We start from the raw sequence: 16914 nt of genomic DNA on the forward strand, positions 1-16914 counted from the left end.
TATCACTATTATCTCCCTTCAATAATTTAAATCAGTGACTTGTTGTTTTCCCCACAGAGTGTCATCTCTGCAAGGGCAGGGCCTACACAATATTGCTCACTGCTTTAGCAACAGCATCTGGCATAGCGGGCATTCCACAAATTCTGAGCTAAAACTCAGGCAATACCCTCAGAGTACAAAGCATTTTTAGCAAGGTAATAAGAGCCTCACATCCATAAGTGAACAAATGATAGTACTACTTTTCAAAATGTCTCAATGTGGTAACATTGTTGTCTCCACAAGGACAGTTTTAAGGTGACCCCATTATTTTACATTTCAAAAGGACTTTGAGTTTTTACACCTATTTCACTCAACCCTCAAGGAAATTAATAATATCTACATATAACAGAGACTTGGAAATGTGGAGACTTGGAAATGTCTTGTCCAATATGGCCAATATATGGAGCAATAGTTTCGATCCTGGGAGTTGACCCATGCTCTTTTCACTGTACCACATTGGTAATCTGGGCTGAAAGGAAAAATCAGAACTCCTGAATTTGTTCTCTTCACCCAGAAAGCTTTTCCAAGAAGAACTCTGATATCTGACTCCTCTCTACAAATTCACTAGCCCCTCCCATAATGTTCCCCAACAATAGAGAGGAGACAGGCCAGGCACCTTGCATTTTGAAAACTTCTCCTAGATGAGTCTAAGCTAATTTCCCAAGGTACAGATGCCACCATTTATTTGAATTGAGAGAATAAAGAGCTGTCTTAGAGTTACAGGGAAATAGGATTAACAGAGGCCAGAACTTGAAATGTCTTCATTTTCTTTCACTTGCATCTCTAGGAGACTCCACCCACCCTCTCACTAAAATTTCTAGTGACAGAAATTTGCATTTTGATTACACACATGTATCAGTTTTCTTCTGGAAGGAGGTTGGGATGGCTAAACCTGCTGGTAGTGTGGCATCTAGTAACTATGCTTCCTGGAGCACTTCTGGAAAGTTCAGGCTTAGTGTATCTGGACTTTATGCTCTAGGATGCTCATAAGATGGGTTAGACCCTCAGGAAGATTCACTCAGGCCAAAGGAGGACTCTAGCTTCTACCAGGACTGGAGTCTGTGGACTAAACCAGTGAAGCGCCCTTCAGTGCTTTGTCCAGTCCAACCCCTTCCCTTCTGTTTGGGCGCCTCCCCAACATTCCATCTGTATTTCCCTGAGCTCTCTTCACGAAGGAGCAGGGAATAACCAAGGAAGGACTGGGCTTCTCAGGGCAGAGAGTTAGAAGCTAATGACCTAAAACAGAACAGCCCGTTGTGAGCGCTTTGATAAAACTAGAACTGCCACCCCATTACAACGTTATGTTCTTCAATAGCTGCAGCTTCTAGACTTATTTGGCTTGGGGAGAAAAGTGCGGGAGAAAGTACTGTTTAGAAAGCTGCAGACTTTTTTCTTCTTCTTTAAAACCAGGGAATAAACCCAAGGGCGCTTACCCCCCAACCACACCCCCAGCCCCCCACCCCCTTTTTTTTTTGGTACTGGGGATTGAATTCACAGGCACTAGATCACTGAGCCACGTCCCCAGCCCTATTTTGTATTTCATTTAGAGACAGGGTCTACTGAGCTGCTTAGCCCCTCGCGTTTGTTGAGGCTGGCTTTGAACTCATGATCCTCCAGCCCCAGCCTCCTCAGCCGCTGGGATTACAGGCTTGTGCCACGCCTGGCTCCCAGGCCTTTTTATTCTTTATTTTGAGACAGGGTCTTACTAAATTACTCAGAGCCTTGCTAAATGGCTTCACACCTGCGATCCTCCTGTCTCAGCCCCGCCAAACTGCTGGGATTACAGGCGTGAGCCACCACGCCCGGCTGCAGCCATGCTTTTTGATGTATCTTTGGACAGTTTTATGTTTTGTTGGATCATGAATGACTGTCTGTGGGGCTAGCTTCTACAAACACAGCATCACAGAGCAGCACTGCCAAGGCTTCGCTCCCCGAGACCCGCGGAAGGAAGGGTAGTGACTGAAACAAAACACCTATGCATATGAATTCACATTACTGGTGTGGGTCTCTGAAGACAAACAAACAAACAAACAAAAAAGCTGCTGACAAAATTCTAGCCCCACCTTCGTTTGGAGCTCAGAAACAGACCTTGATTTACAAAATCACCGACCAGAGTTAAAGCCAGCGTGAAGGGGCTGGCACGTATCTAGACCATCTGCTTCGGACAGGCAGATAATCCCTGGAGAATCTTTTTTCTCCCCGTGCAGCCGGAACTCCTCAGCTGGGCCCGTGGCTCACCTGGCTGGGCAGACTCTCCTACTCCGATCGGCTCCGCGCGCCCAGCTACCGCCACTAGCCGAGCTCTGGTTGCCCAGGTAACTCGGGACGCGCGCTAGCCGGCGGCGGAAGGCGGGTGCGCGGCGTGAGTAGCGCCTGCTCAGCTCAGTTGAACGCGGAGGCGACGCGCAGCTAGAACTCCGAGAGGAGTGGCTCTTCAGCCGCGGCTCTGGTGCCGCTCTGGGCTTAGCCAGTGAGGAGCCAGGGGGTGTGGTCCAGGGAAGGGGCAGGTGGACTACTTAGGACCGCACCAGCCACGGGACCCCGCCTCCCCACGCGTATCTGTGGTGCGTACGTTTGCAGCCTGCCGCAGCCCGGGCGTTGGGGGTAGTAGAGCGGCCACCTGGCTACGCCATGGTGACCCCCTGCCCCACCAGCCCCTCTGCCGGAGCAGGGAGGCTAGAGAACAACCAGAATTTTCGAGCCCCCGTGAAGAAGAACAGGCGCCCGCGCCTCCGGAGGAAAGAGCCGCTTCAGCCCCGGAACCCCTGCACGCCTCGAGGAGACTCCGGAGTTTGCGACCTTTTCGAGTCTCCCAGCTCTGGTTCGGACCTTGCAGACAGCCCCGCCGAGTCGGTGGCGCGAGACTGTAGCCCCCTGCCGGGTCGTGCCCGGCCGCTGGAGCCGCTAGATCTACAAACCTTCCGGGACTACGGCCAGAGCTGCTACGCTTTCCGTAAGGCTCAGGAGAGCCGCTTCCATCCGCGGGAGTCTCTGGCGAGGCAGCCACAAGTGAGGCGCTGGCACAGCCAGTCCCCCGCCGCTGCTCTTGCTCTCCCAGGCTCTCTCCTTTTCTGCTTTTACCTTTCGCGGCGCCGTGAGCAGCGCATCTCAGTCCCTGCCCCCAGGCAGAGCAAGAGAGGCCTTCCAGGGCCAGGTCACGGTCCTCAATTTACAGTGGGAGAAAAGTAGATGGCTTAAGTGACCTGCCGCAAGTCTTCAAACTAATGGGGCAGTGAAGAGTGCAAAGGAGTTAGTTTCTGGGTTGAGCCCGATCTCCTACAGACCTCGGGCAATTTACTTAACAATCCTAAATTCGTTTCTTCGTCTGCAAAATGGACTTCTCATCCACCCCTACCTTCCATCGAATTGCTGAGAGGATTACTCGAGGCAATGAGTATGCGGAGCTGGTACAGCGCCGGGCACGAATCCAAACTTTTCGGTTTTCAGCAGTCCAGCCCTCTTTCCGCAGCGGCACTGCCCTCCTGTTTCTCAGTTTCTAGGGCACTTAGCTTTTTCCTCTTCTCGCTTTCTTTGGGGAAAGTTCCCTGGGCCGACCTGACCCTTCCTTTCTGGAGTTCCCCGCCCCCACTTCCCCCCAGTTTAGCTCTAGGCTCAGCCTCCTCGCCTTCCTCCTCCCTCTCGGCAGGTGACTGCGGAATCCCGTTGTAAACTGCTCAGCTGGCTGATCCCAGTGCACCGCCAATTCGGCCTCTCGTTCGAGTCACTGTGCCTGACAGTGAACACTCTGGACCGCTTCCTCACCACCACACCAGTGGCTGCAGACTGCTTCCAGCTGCTCGGAGTCACCTCTCTGCTTATCGCTTGCAAACAGGTATCTTGACGAGGCATGGGGCTTCGGGTGCAGCCAAACTCCCTTCCATTCTCTGGCCACCCGGTTCTCCAGCGCAAGGTTTCAGTGTGTTGATTTCTTTTGCCAGAGGCTTGCGAATCTATAGATTCTAAGCCTTAACTTCATGATCCTCCTATAAACCAAGAATCCTTTCACTCAGCCCCCCAAGAAGTAAGTCGTAGTTAATCCCCAAAAGATTTGTGGCACCTCTGTTCTAGTCGGGTCGGGGAGCAGGCTCAAAAATTCCCAAACCTTGTTTTTAGTCAAACAGTAGAGAAGCTACTTTGGAAGTACATACTAGGTGGAGTGGTGGAAAGGTTAAGCCAGGCTCTGTCTCTGGAAGGAATGATGGGGAGACACAGTTTTCTACTGGGTTTCAGACTGGTAAAGCCTCAGCCCTGGAAGCAGAGAGGCAGGGGATGAATGCACACTGTGTTGCAGGTGGAGGTGCACCCACCGCGCGTGAAACAGCTTCTGGCCCTGTGCTGCGGAGCCTTCTCCCGGCAGCAACTCTGCAATCTCGAATGCATCGTGCTGCACAAGCTGCACTTCAGCCTGGGTGCCCCCACCATCAGCTTCTTCCTGGAGCATTTCACTCACACCCGCGTGGAGGCCGGACAGGCTGAAGTCTCCGAAGCCCTGGAAGCACAAACCCTGGCGCGGGGGGTGGCTGAGCTAAGCCTGGCTGATTATGCCTTCTCTAGCTATGCTCCCTCCCTGCTGGCCATCTGCTGCCTAGCGCTAGCAGATCGCATGCTGCGGCTTCCACACCCGGTGGACTTGCGCCTGGGCGAACACTCAGAGACAGCGCTGCAGGACTGCCTGGGAAAGCTGCAGCTGCTGGTGGCCATAAACAGTACCTCTCTGACTCACATGCTGCCCCTCCAGATTTGCAAGAAGTGCAACCTGTTCCCAAGCTTGAAATAAAGCAGACCCTTGGGCTTCTTCTATTCTCTAGACCCGGAGGTTGGGCATTGCTTCTGAAGAGTGCAGTATTGGGGGCAGGGGAATGAATATTCAGGACTCCTGCTCGCCATCCTGTGGGTTGTCCATCTTGCACCTCAGCATAGCAGAATCTAATAATTTATTGTGCACTAAACAAATGAGGGAGCTGTCTTTCCTCCTTTCCCCAGTAAAGAGGCTGTTTTTTTTTTTTTTTTTTTTTTTTTTTTTTTTTTTTTTAATCTGAATGCTGCTATTGCCCTGTCTGTCCTGGGGAAGGAAGGTGAAGTCAGCCTCAGAATGGGGCAGCTGAAACTGTTCCAGGGATGCTCTCCTCCCACTCATTCACTTTGGAGTTAGCATCTCTGTGAAACCCATCTGGCAAGGTTTGGGATGCCACTGTTCCAATAATAAGACAAATCAGGGTCACTTGTCTGCTTGAATTCTGTGACTCTTGTGTTAGGAGCATGAGGACTGTGCAACCCAGGGTTACAAAGGGTGTGCTGGGGTGTGAGACAGAGTAGAACCCACAAAAGTCTGTGATGTGCAGAGGGGCTATAGGTTGCACTTGCTAGTGAATGTGATGGCAGAGGTGGGAAACCATGTAGGCACACTAGCAGAGGGCAAAAAGCAAGAAATATTTCAGTATAGAATCCTACATCTACCAACAGATGTTGAAAAGGAAGGCTTTGCAGGCTGTTGGGGCTATTGAGCCCATTTCCTTGTAGCCACCTCATTAATGCTGCTACATGTGAGCTCAAGGTAATGACTGGATTATAGTAGTGAAGGTTATATAGAGTGCTTGTGATTTACTAGGCACTGTTTATCATTAGTTATTTTGATCATCTAATGGTTGTTTCAAGCAGTCTACTATCCCAGTTTTCAGAGGATTACACTGGCACACAGAAAGGACTTGAAGGCTGGTGATCTGAGTCCAGAGTACCACCCTTAGCCACACTGCTAAGCTTCTCCAATTTATAGGTTTTTAACCATTCTCAACAAAATCTGTTCCCAAAATAGTTGCCACACAGTTATTTACTCAGTGTTCACCATTCATTAGGGACTAGGGGTATAGCTCAGTTGGTAAAGTGCTTGCCTCACATGCACAAGGCCTTGGATTCAATCCCCAGCTCCACAAAAGCAAAGTAAGCATGGTCCTTACTTCCAGTCATAAGGATTCATGTTATAGATAGGAAAACTGGGCTGGGAATTGAGATAGAAGCTTGCTTGGTTTCTATGGTGCTACAGTTGTCACACCATCATTCTCCCTGTCAAGAATCTCCTTTAGGCCCTGAATCTCAGCTTTGAACTCTATAATTGAAACCAGGGATGTTGTAGAGTCTAAGTGAGATTGAGTTTAAATGTGAGGCAGTATCAAGTAGTGAGTCAACAAGTAAGGCTCTGGAGTCAATTTGATGGTTGACCTTATGCAGGTATATGCCCACATCCCATCTATAAAAATGGGTATAATGGTAGCATCTGTTTGAAAGTGTTGAAGTACGACTGTAATGAGAAGCTCTATATAAGCACAGGTGGCAAATAGTGTCTTCGAAAAGCAAAGACTAACCTACACAATTAGGAGAAGGATCCTACAGGGGCAAAACAAACAAACAAACAAAAAAAAAAAAAACCCAACTTGGGACAAAGAAATAGAGGGAAATGTTAATGGGGGATGTGGATATATGGTTCATTTAATTGTTTTTGCCTTTTAAAAATTTCTGTATGGTTGAAAAAATTTATAATAAAAAGTTTTGGAGGGGAATCCCCAGTCATGTATACTGCATTTAAAATAAAATGTATGGCAAATAAAAAGCAAACAAACTCAAAGCAAACTAAAGCTTCTTTGTACTTCTCTCCACATAGAGAGTACTCTAGAGCCTAGGGTCCTTTAGACCTCTGTTGTCCTGATAAGTTGACATGTATCCAGGAACATTTCCTCCTTGGTACCAGGAGAAGGAAATGATGATTCCCCTATCTGTGGAAAAGCTATTTTGTGATGGTGAAAAAAGAGGAGGAGAAAGACCAAAATGCCTAGCCCAAGTCCAAAGAATCTGAAGCCTTCAGCCTGGCTGCAAGGAGGTGACTGGAAGTTGTCTTTACCAGCAATGACTCTCTCATTCAGCCATATCCTCTAAAATTCCATCCGTGTCTCTCCTGGTGCTAAATTCTCCAGGAACTTGCTGATTAGTTCTACAATCATCCAGACTAGGAGTCATATATTTCCAGTTCCTGTTGCCACAGATACTCTTACGATATAATGTTTATATTTTCTATCCCAACTTGGAACTCATTGATGAAGACTTGAAAAGTGGGCCTGTCCTAGAAAATCTATGATCATCTCCATGTGTAAAGATCACCCCAAAACTCAAGAGCACCCTTATTCATTTTACAGACCAGAAGGTGGGTAAAGAAAGGGGTGGAGATAGACTCAGGGAAGACTCAGTGGACAGAGAGCCAGGAACAAGATGTAGGAAGCTGGAAGTGTGACTGAAAAGGCATGAAATTCATCCACTTGGAACACCAGTCATTTTACATAAATAATCCCATTCATCTTCACTTCAACTCTATTGAGGGCAGAGCTACCTATTTTCCTAAAGATCTGGGCTCACAGATCTGGTGAACTCTAGTCCAGATCCTTATGCACTTTGATCCTAAAGCCCAAGTTCCCACCTGAGTATCAAACCAGCTCTAGCTGGCTGATTTGGCTTCACCTCTACTCAGTTCCTGAATCTATAGATGTGGTCAGAGGGTCTCCAGGTCTGTCACTGGTTTTCCTCCACCACTCCTACGGTAGGTATTTTATTTCTTAATCCAGACAATGAGTGCAAATAAAAGAGGATCATGACATTTTTAAGGAGGATCTTTCACTTCCACTACCAGGTATAATTTGAAAATAATGTGCAATTTCAAATGATTCTTTTAATTGGATGGTTCTGAAGTGTCCCTGAGAGAGACCCCCCTCCCCAACTAAGGATGTTTCTGAGAGATACCCCTTTCCTGGGGGATAAACTCCTGCCTGGGATGGAGAGCTAAGAATGTGGCACAGCAGGAGAGCCTAGTTGTAAAGGCTGCAGGCTAAACGCTGGGATGCGCAGCTGAAACCATCAGGGGAGGCCGGACCGGTTTCAGGAGTTTGGGATTGTCCACTGGTAAGTTTTCAGAAGCTGGAGGAGGATTTATGGATGTCACTTTTCTTAATCGATCCTTTATTTATTTTAAAGATTGTACTCAGGGCTGGGGATGTGGCGCTCGCCTGGCATGCGTTCGGCCTGGGTTCAATCCTCAGCACCACATACAAACAAAGAGGTTGTGTCCCCCGAAAACTAAAAAATAAATATTAAAAAAATTCTCTCTCTCTCTCTCTCTCTCTCTCTCTCTCTCTCTCTCTCTCTCTCTCCCTCTCTCTCTCTCTCTCTCTCTCTCTCTCTCTCTCTCTCTCAAAAAAAAATATTAAAAAAAATTTAAAGATTGTACTCAGGTGCCTCTACCTAGGAAGGTGCATGGCTAGTGTTACGGGGTGGGGCTTTTGCATTAGTTCAGGAGTCTCCATAAAAGTCAACTGAGTCAAAACCCTGAATGCTGCTCAGATTTTGGGGAAGGGGTTTCTGTAAACTGGGATTATTATAAGGAATCCCTTCCAGAATGCTACATCCCCACTAAATCCTGCCAGACAGAACAAAATGCTGAAGTCAGCCTTTGGCAATTGTCAGTTCACGTTTATTCGTGCTTTGTGACTGGGGTGCAAAGAAAAGGAAATATGAGTCTTTTAACTCTTCCATCCCCGCTGTCCGTAAATTGGAAGGCAGTAACTAATGTTGGGGATCGGTCGCTTCTAGTTCAGTTCTTTCGCTCTCGGCGTCTGGCGCGGCCAGGAGGCGGTGGCGCCAACGCTGGCGGAAAGGGCGCTCATGGGCCTGGGCCCCGCGCTCGCTTCTCCCGGGGGAAGCCGGGTTGCCAGGTTGAGTTAACGCCTCCGCCTGCGCGCAGATTGCCAGAGACTAAAGGCGCCACCTCTGGCGCTTAGGCGCGAGCCACCCCTCCCGAGCAACCATCCTCCCTTTCCTCTCCGCCCTCCTCTTCTCCTCCCGGGCCACGCGACTTCCCCGACCTCGGACTAACTTCTGAGCCAACAGGCGCAGGTAGCGCAGGGACCGTAGGGGTGCGGGTCGCCATTCCAGCGATACACACAGGATGCAAGTGTGCGGGAGCAGCGCGGCGGGACGCCGGGTCTTCGATAGCATCTGCCCTAACAGGATGCTGGAGCTGCCAGGCCCGCCTCTCCGCAAACCGGTGAAGCCGGAGAGGAAGGTGGGGTTTCTGGTGGGGACCCGGAGGGGTCTGCGAACTCCCTGTCCCGAGGGCTGACCGGTATTCACTATTCTGTGCTCGGTTAGTTCGCCCCTCCGCGGAAGTTCTTTTCGGGATGCGGCGGCGGCAGCCCGGTGTCTGTATACGAGGACCCCCCGGACGTGGAGCCCGCTGCCCTGCCAGGTGAGCCCCGAGGCACGTGCGCGACCCTGCATTTTCCCCTAGGGGAAACTTCCCCGTGTCTCCGACGTCCTGGTGGGGGTCCCAGCGGCCAATCTGGTCAAGAGGCTTAGGGTCCGCCTGGTGTGTGTCTCTCGGTCTCCCTGCGCAGCCCTTACCACCATAGACTTGCAAGACCTCGCAGACTGCTCCTCTCTACTCGGGTCCGACGCGCCGCCTAGTGGTGACCCGGCTGCCTCTCAGGTACTTCCCCTTGAGGAGCGTTGCTGCCTCTGAAAATACAAACCTCATTCCTAAAAGTGGGTTTATTTCCGCAAAGGTTTGTCGCAGGCACCCACCGCAATCACGTTGAACTGGTGAAGGGAAGAGGCATGCAGAAACCCGAGCCTCCCAGATCCGAGTGTCCTCTTCCCCCATAGTATGTTGTGAAGGCTGCTGTTTCCAGAGCTGTTTTAGCCAAGTTTTACAGTGGGATTCACTCCTGCCCTTCCTCTCCGCATTTATTCCCTGGAGCTGTGACAAGGCAGGGAGGAGATGGAACACTGAGGGACCGAGTGGGTGAATCTGGGCAAAGTTGCCCTGGGCACCAGCGTACAGGATACTTGACCTGTTTTTCTCTCAACACCCTCTTCCCAGCCATTCACTAACCATTTTCATTCTGAGGGTATTGAAGGAGAGTGGAAATCGATGGATAACTTCTCGATCAACACTGGAAAAGAGGAAGAGTTTATATTTGAGGGGAAGCGAGAAGAAGGACAAAGGACTGTGGAAGAAATCTGACAGAACAGATTCCTGTCTGTAGAGATGGTCCTTCAGCAGTTAGGCACTTTTCAAAAAGTCCTTTTATCCTCTGCCCCCTCCCAAAAAAGTTCTAATCATTTGCCACCATGTGGCAAAGAGGCAGGGGCTTACACTCCCAGACATTGGAGCCTTTCAGCACTGGTCTAGAAGGCCAGAAGATTGGCTCATCGATGGACAGGTGATTTTATCCAGATGCTACCCACAGAAGAGTGACAACTCCTGCTTTCTGTCAGCAGGTGCTGGGGTCACAAGGTCGTTGTCTCCATACAGAACTCTCCAGAAGACACACACACCTCTCAGAACTAGGCTTTTTAGAGCTTTTTAGAACTTTGGGAAAGAGCTCAGGAGGACTCAGGGTAGGTGGCCCTAAGAGCAGAGATTGTTAAGGCAGGAGGTGGGAGTGTGTGGTTCCCTGCAACTGTAGAGGCCATTTAATTTTTTTTTTTTAAAGATCTGGATGTGCAAATAAGCAAAGACATCTTTCATTTGGCCCAGAGACCTAGATCACTCCCTTACTCCAACATGTTTATTTTGCAAGCAACAAAATCAAGTGGCCTCTTGATGAATTCTCACTTAAGTCTACTGAATTTAAATTTGACAATATGTTGTGTGTCAGCATTTTTTTTTTCTTGTTGTAGTTGTAGAAATGTCGGAGTTATTTCATTGGGAAAGTGGGATTCAAATCTTTAAGGCCAGGGATCACACCACATGGACTAGAAAGTCCAGGATTTCTGTGGGAAAGAGCTGGTATAGGGAAAGAGCTCCCTAACAAACACCTGACCAGTGCACTACATTTGCTAGCTGCTGTCCCACAGGGGAAGGCAGAATTGTTTTAGGTCTAGAATTGACCAAAACCTGGGATATTGTAGGAGAAAGCACTTCCTGAGCCACATTTCCTGAGTTGGCCTCCAATCTATTCACGTAAGGGCTTTTCTCAAATACCTGCAGAGAGAGAGAGAGAGACCTTTCAATCTGTGAAGACTGTCATATTTCATTACTTCCACCAAGGCGGAGTTCCTGCATCAGGGTTTGTCTGGGTCCCTCAGTCCTTCCTTTCTCAGATTCTTTCCTCTTATGGCCTCAGTGCTCAAATGGTACTGAGGCCTCCAGACTTTGATTTGACTTTTTCTTCTCTGAGAGAAACTGATACTTGAAGTTTGGGTCAGAGTAAATTCCTTTTCCCCCAAATATATGACTAGTAGAGAAGTGCTTTGGGGAGAGCAATATGATTGACACACATGAATCAGTAGCAGAATCAGAGAAGATATTTCTGATGGGTGTATTGAATATGTCCCCCTCCCATCATGGCTCTAGAGACTCCCTTCCCCTTCCTAGTGTTATCTTTAGTGTAAGCTGGGCCTTCCCTCAACCCCCCCCCAAAAGACAGGTATTGAGTTATATAGGAAAGATGACTGGAATAGGCACTAGCATTGCAAGAGTGGGAGGACTTTGGGTAACTCCACTTCTCCAGCTTCATATTCTCCTTCAGTGAAAGGGGAAGCACTTCCTGAGCCCTACCTGCCTCCCACATTGGTGTGAGGATTAACTGGGAGACTATATAGAAAATAAAATTTTGTCAACTTGAATTATCCACAAGTTAAGAGAATAAGAAGGTTCCTGGGCATCCAGCCTTTAAGTTTTCTTCCCCTTCACTTACCTAGACACCTCGCTGGAGGCCAGAAAAGCATTCATACAGTTCAGGAAGTTGGAGGTGCATCCTGGGAGGGGGGAGTGGAGAGTCAACTCCAACTTTGTAATAAACTGAAATAAATTGAAAAGATCAATAGAGGCAACACATGTTGCTGAACAGAAGCATTTTTTATAGCATCCCTGGCTCCTCCAATCATAGATCATCTTTCACCCTCCTTTTTGGTTAGCTGTGTCTGAGCTTTCTGGGAAGCACAGTTTCCAGTTACCACATTGAAGGACTCTGCAAGCTGTCGGGTCTCCGAGGAAAGACCTGGGTTCATGCCATACTCTCTACTCTTAGAGCCGTGGCCTCTTGGTTGGTTGGGGGTAAGTTGGAGTTAGGGTTGACAAGTGCACAAAGAACAGCGCACAGAGGCAGCTGGTTATCTGCAGCACGGTCCAGCTGTCCAAAGCCCAGATCCGCAGATATCCCGCACCCGCAGATATCCCGCACAGTCTGCGGAGAAAGACTTCAGGGAATAGTTTTGGCGCCTTGTGAAGATCCGTGGCTCCAAGTCTAGCTGACCGGGTCCGCACACTCTACACCTCTGGTTCTCCACCAGCGCAGTGCAAGGCTGCTGGGTTCCTTGTCTCGGGTAGGGCTTGGTTTTCAGGTATGAGACTCTCCGCTGTGAAAGCGAGTGCCGGCAGATCGTCCCCCCACCTCCCAAGTGGCGCAACCTGGGGATTGTTCTGGACCCTCCAGAATCAACGATGATCGTTTTACACCCCCGGGTTTATTTTAGAGCCACACCTTGGAAACGGAAGTGGACTTCAGTCTTCAGAATTTCAGAGACACAGTGGATGACCTCATTGCAGGCAAGTGCAGTCTCTTAGTCGTTAAATAACAGCCGGGATGTCTCCCATCTCCAAATGAGACTAGTTAAGATTTTGTGGTTCTGAAGGTGGTGAACCCAGCCGCCAGTAAATGATTGGACATCACCTCACAAAAGGGTCTTGGGCTTCTATATTTAGGATATTTCCTTTCTCCAGTGGAGAAATTGGATAGCTGAATTTATAGCTGGTTTGTCGGGGTGGGTTCTGGAAGAGGGGTCCTTGCGATGTGGCCTGGGAGAGCTTGAGTGACAATAGTGTGCAGAGGAGGGAAGGCCTTGTGTAACTTCCAAGTCCTCGCAGGGTTGCCTGTTTACCCTAGGGTTATCTCAACAGGTATATATATGGAGCGCCTGCTGTATATGTCCAAAATATCAGGAATGAGGGGGTGCTTTCCTTAATAAAGAAAAAAAATCTCCGTATAAAGCATACATCTGGCGTGGCATTTTGACCCTGTAGCTAGCTAGCTGGGGATGAATCAGAAGCAACATATCCAGCTTTCGCCTTTTCCCAGACTCATCTACTTTGATGTCGCCTACCCTGGCCGTCAGTGACTTCCCCTTCTCTCCTTGCGATGTATCACCTCTCGGGTCCTACCTCTCCCAGCGGTTGGAGCCCCGGGCCCTCCAGTCAGCACCACTACGCCCTCCAGAGGTGCCGCCGCCAGAACAGTACTGGAAGGAGTTGGCCGACCAGAACCAGAGAGCACTGGGGAACGCTCTCGTTGAAAATAACCAAGTAGGGACACTGAACTAGTGACCAGGAATCCTAGGGCCGGGACTGGAGTAAGGCAGAAGTGGGGTTGAAAGGACTGGGACGCTCCCCTGTGGACAGGCTAGTGGTTCACATATTGCTCCAGTGGTCCCACCCCACTTTCCAACTTCACTAAGTGGTATTAATTCCACTTTACCAAATATTTTATTTATTGAAGGCTTTCTTTTTTGCCTGGCACCGTGCTTATTAAATTATTCTTCTCATTTATTAAGTACTGAGCTAAAACATACTTACCAACTTCATTTTACTAATAATTAAAACAGGATGTTTGAAGTTCAGAGGCAGAAGCTAGATCTGCCTGTTGCCCAACCAGGTACTAGTCACTACCACGGCCACACTGAAGATACATTTTAATCCAAGTACCGTGGGGGGGAAAAGTCAAATAAATTGATGATTCTCAGAAGTGTAAATGCCCTTGGGTGCTCAATTCCTGGTGAGACGTCAGGATCTGGGTTTAATTCACGCAGATGATACCAAGCACGGTGGCCAAGTCCCTGAACGTTTGGATCTCCTCCTGTAGCTGCACGTGACGCTAACTCAGAAACAGGAGGAGATCGCCTCGCTTAAGGAACGGAACGTGCAGCTGAAAGAACTCGCCAGCCGGACCAGACACCTGGCCTCGGTGCTGGATGTAAGTAGGGAGCAAGCGTGTGGGACATTGCGGGGCTCTGGAAGCTGTTTCATTGCACACCCACTCTGCTCCCTGTGTGGGAACCCAGTGGGGTTCAGGAGAGTAGGGACGTAGTGCAGTGCGTAGTACACCCGGGTGTCCTTTTGCGCGCCCGGCTTGGGGCGATTCCCGCTGGCCCCAGGGTGGCGCTCTTCCCCATCTTTCATAGAAGCTGATGATCACGCAGTCCCGAGATTGCGGGGCCACCGCCGAGCCCTTCCTGTTCAAAACGACTGCAAAAAGGAGTTTGGAGGAGATATTCAGCGCTGCCGGTCAGGATTGCGCGGAAGTAGACGCCATACTGAAAGAGATTTCTGAGCGTTGTGATGAAGCCCTACAGAGTCGCGATGCCAAGAGGCCCCGCCTGCAAACCGAGCCCAGGAACACTGACTGCTGGCCTGGAAATCTGCACGGAGCCTTCCGAGGACTGCGCACGGACTGCGGTCGCAGCTCATTGAACCTGAACCACAGCGAGCTGGAGGAGGGCGGCTCTTTCAGCACTCCAATCCGCAGCCACTGCACTATCCGCACGCTCGCCTTCCCCCAGGGCAATGCCTTCACCATCCGAACAGCCAGTGGGGGCTACAAATTCCGCTGGGTACCTAGTTGAGCTGGGATGTGGTCCCATCAAACACTGCCCTGGAACACAGGTGAAGCGCCTGCAGGTTGAGTAGGAGTAACTGGAACCATTTCCCAAATCTGGCTTTTCAAAACTCACTCTGCAGGCGAATGCCACCCTGAAACTTCTAACAAAAACTTCTTGATTTTAATGCACTGTAAAGTTTTAATGCACAGCTGTGAAGCATTGTATAGTCTTTCTCCTTTTCACTGCGTGTATCTATACATATACGCATGTGTGTGTACACACACACCACAATCTATTTTAAAAATATTTATTTCTAGCATCTTTGAACTATGTAGAGCAGGAAGGGATTTAGAAATCAATTGGTTCTCCGGGTGCGGTGGCACACACTTGTAATCCCAGCTATTTGGGAGGCTGAGGCAGGAGGATTGCCAGTTAGTTAAATAAGAAACATTCTTTCTTAAATTGGGCGGCAGGGAGGCTCCGTGTGGTAGAGTATTCCTGGATTCACTCCCCAGTACCATTGCTGGTGGGGGTTAAGAAAGAGAAACTAATTCACTATTTTTAAACTTATATAATGCCCTGTTTCGTAAGAAGGAAAAGGAGGCTGTAAGTTAAATAACTACAAGAAGCATTACTGGAATCTTCCAATCACTAATATTTAAGGATTCTAGTCCCAGAAGCCTAGTCTCTGTGAAAGTTTCAATACACACAACATATCCTGGGAGAATATGTAATTCTGTTTCTATTGAAAACTTTCATTTCAGTTGCTAGAATAAAAAAAAAAAAATCAGGAGAGGTAGCCTAGCCAGTTGCCTTAGGAAAAGACAGATTCTCAGAGGTAATTGTTAGCAATAAAACAGGTGCTAAGCACATTTGTTTGTAATGATCATTCATATAATTTTGTAAAATTTATGATAAACACACACAGAATTTTATTTGTGAAAACAAAATAACCACCGCCAAAGCAAACTTTTGTTAATAAGAAAGGTAAGTTGTTTTAAGAAAATGGCATATACCACATGAAAAAGAATGTTTTTTTTTTTTTCTGGAAACTAAGTGGGGAAATCTTGGTAAAAGTAAATTACCTATATGAATTCCAGAGATAAAGCTGGAATGCACACCATGTTTTACACAACTGGCTTGATCTTCTAGAAAAACTTACATATGATTATGCCTTCACTTTGGCTTTTCTTCTATTGCCTTTGTCCTAATACACCAGTGGCTTTTTTTCAAGTAGTGAATTGTCCCACCTCCATGATTCTCAACATGAGGGCAATTTCTTACATTTGGGGCTCAGCATGGGCAAGGTTCCAACCATGTTGCTCCACACTTCATTGCTAGTTCTGCCATCTGAGTGGACATATCAGGTAACAGGTGAGTTGGTTAGGGTGGCAAAACCCGCTCCTCCTGTTTGAAACAAAAGAAAAAGGTGTAAAATGGGCCACATTTCCTCATATTTTGTCCAACAAACAGACTAAAAATTACAGTGGATGGTTCAGATTATTTTCATCAGCCAAAGATAAAGTTGCCACAGTTCAGGATCAGAAAAAAAAATGGACACAAACAAAAAATAAATAAAATAAAACTCTTGACCTATTTTGAAGAACAATGGTCTAGTCAGAATTCCTTCCCTCTCACTCCTCTATTAGTATTCTCATAATGACCAAAACATTTAAAAATTATTAATTTTTTTCTATATATCTTATGCCTGGATTTAAAAAAAATGTACTTCTTCCCCTTCATTTTATAGCCCTATAATTGTCTACATAAGAATCTTCTGTTTCTGGGGGGGAGAACGTTTTGTGAACGAACAGTACAAAGATCCAGCTCTGCATTAGTTAGCAGTAGTAGAGTTTCATTCATTCATCCAACAGGTATTTATTGTTACTGAGAATTTCAGTTAATACAGGTACTAAGAAAACAGTGAAAGAACAAACATATACTTCCCCCCCCCCCCCCCCCCCCCGGGAAGAGATAAATGCTAATTAAATAATAATATTGTAAGTTCTATGAAGAAAATGAAAAGTAAGGATAGTGTCTTAGCTTGGGCTGCTATAGCAAGTAGACTGGTGATTTAAACATTTATTTCTCACAGTTCTAGAAGCTGAAAGTCTAAGGTGAAAGTGCTGGCTTATTTGGTTGTTCTTGTTTTGCTAATGGCCACCTTCTTGCTCAATATGCACATGGGTGTGTGTGGGGGGCAAGATAGAAATGAAGGGAAATAACAGAGAGAAGAGGAGA

General features: G+C 47.9%; 2 protein-coding genes across 2 annotated transcripts; both read left to right on the forward strand.

The window, feature by feature from the left end:
- Window positions 1–2399: 2399 nt before the first annotated feature.
- Window positions 2400–4839, forward strand: Ccno (cyclin O). Its single transcript, XM_005319630.4, has 3 exons — window positions 2400–3048; window positions 3686–3871; window positions 4331–4839. The coding sequence occupies exons 1-3, from the start codon at window positions 2671–2673 to the stop codon at window positions 4814–4816; spliced, it is 1050 nt and encodes a 349-aa protein (XP_005319687.2). The 5' UTR covers window positions 2400–2670; the 3' UTR covers window positions 4817–4839.
- Window positions 4840–8819: 3980 nt separating this feature from the next.
- Mcidas (multiciliate differentiation and DNA synthesis associated cell cycle protein) lies at window positions 8820–16294 on the forward strand. Its single transcript, XM_005319631.4, has 7 exons — window positions 8820–9139; window positions 9226–9322; window positions 9471–9562; window positions 12556–12628; window positions 13158–13381; window positions 13938–14048; window positions 14257–16294. The coding sequence occupies exons 1-7, from the start codon at window positions 9023–9025 to the stop codon at window positions 14695–14697; spliced, it is 1155 nt and encodes a 384-aa protein (XP_005319688.2). The 5' UTR covers window positions 8820–9022; the 3' UTR covers window positions 14698–16294.
- Window positions 16295–16914: the final 620 nt, after the last annotated feature.

The sequence above is a fragment of the Ictidomys tridecemlineatus genome, chromosome 1, assembly GCF_052094955.1.
Source record: "Ictidomys tridecemlineatus isolate mIctTri1 chromosome 1, mIctTri1.hap1, whole genome shotgun sequence".
Lineage (NCBI taxonomy): Eukaryota > Metazoa > Chordata > Mammalia > Rodentia > Sciuridae > Ictidomys > Ictidomys tridecemlineatus.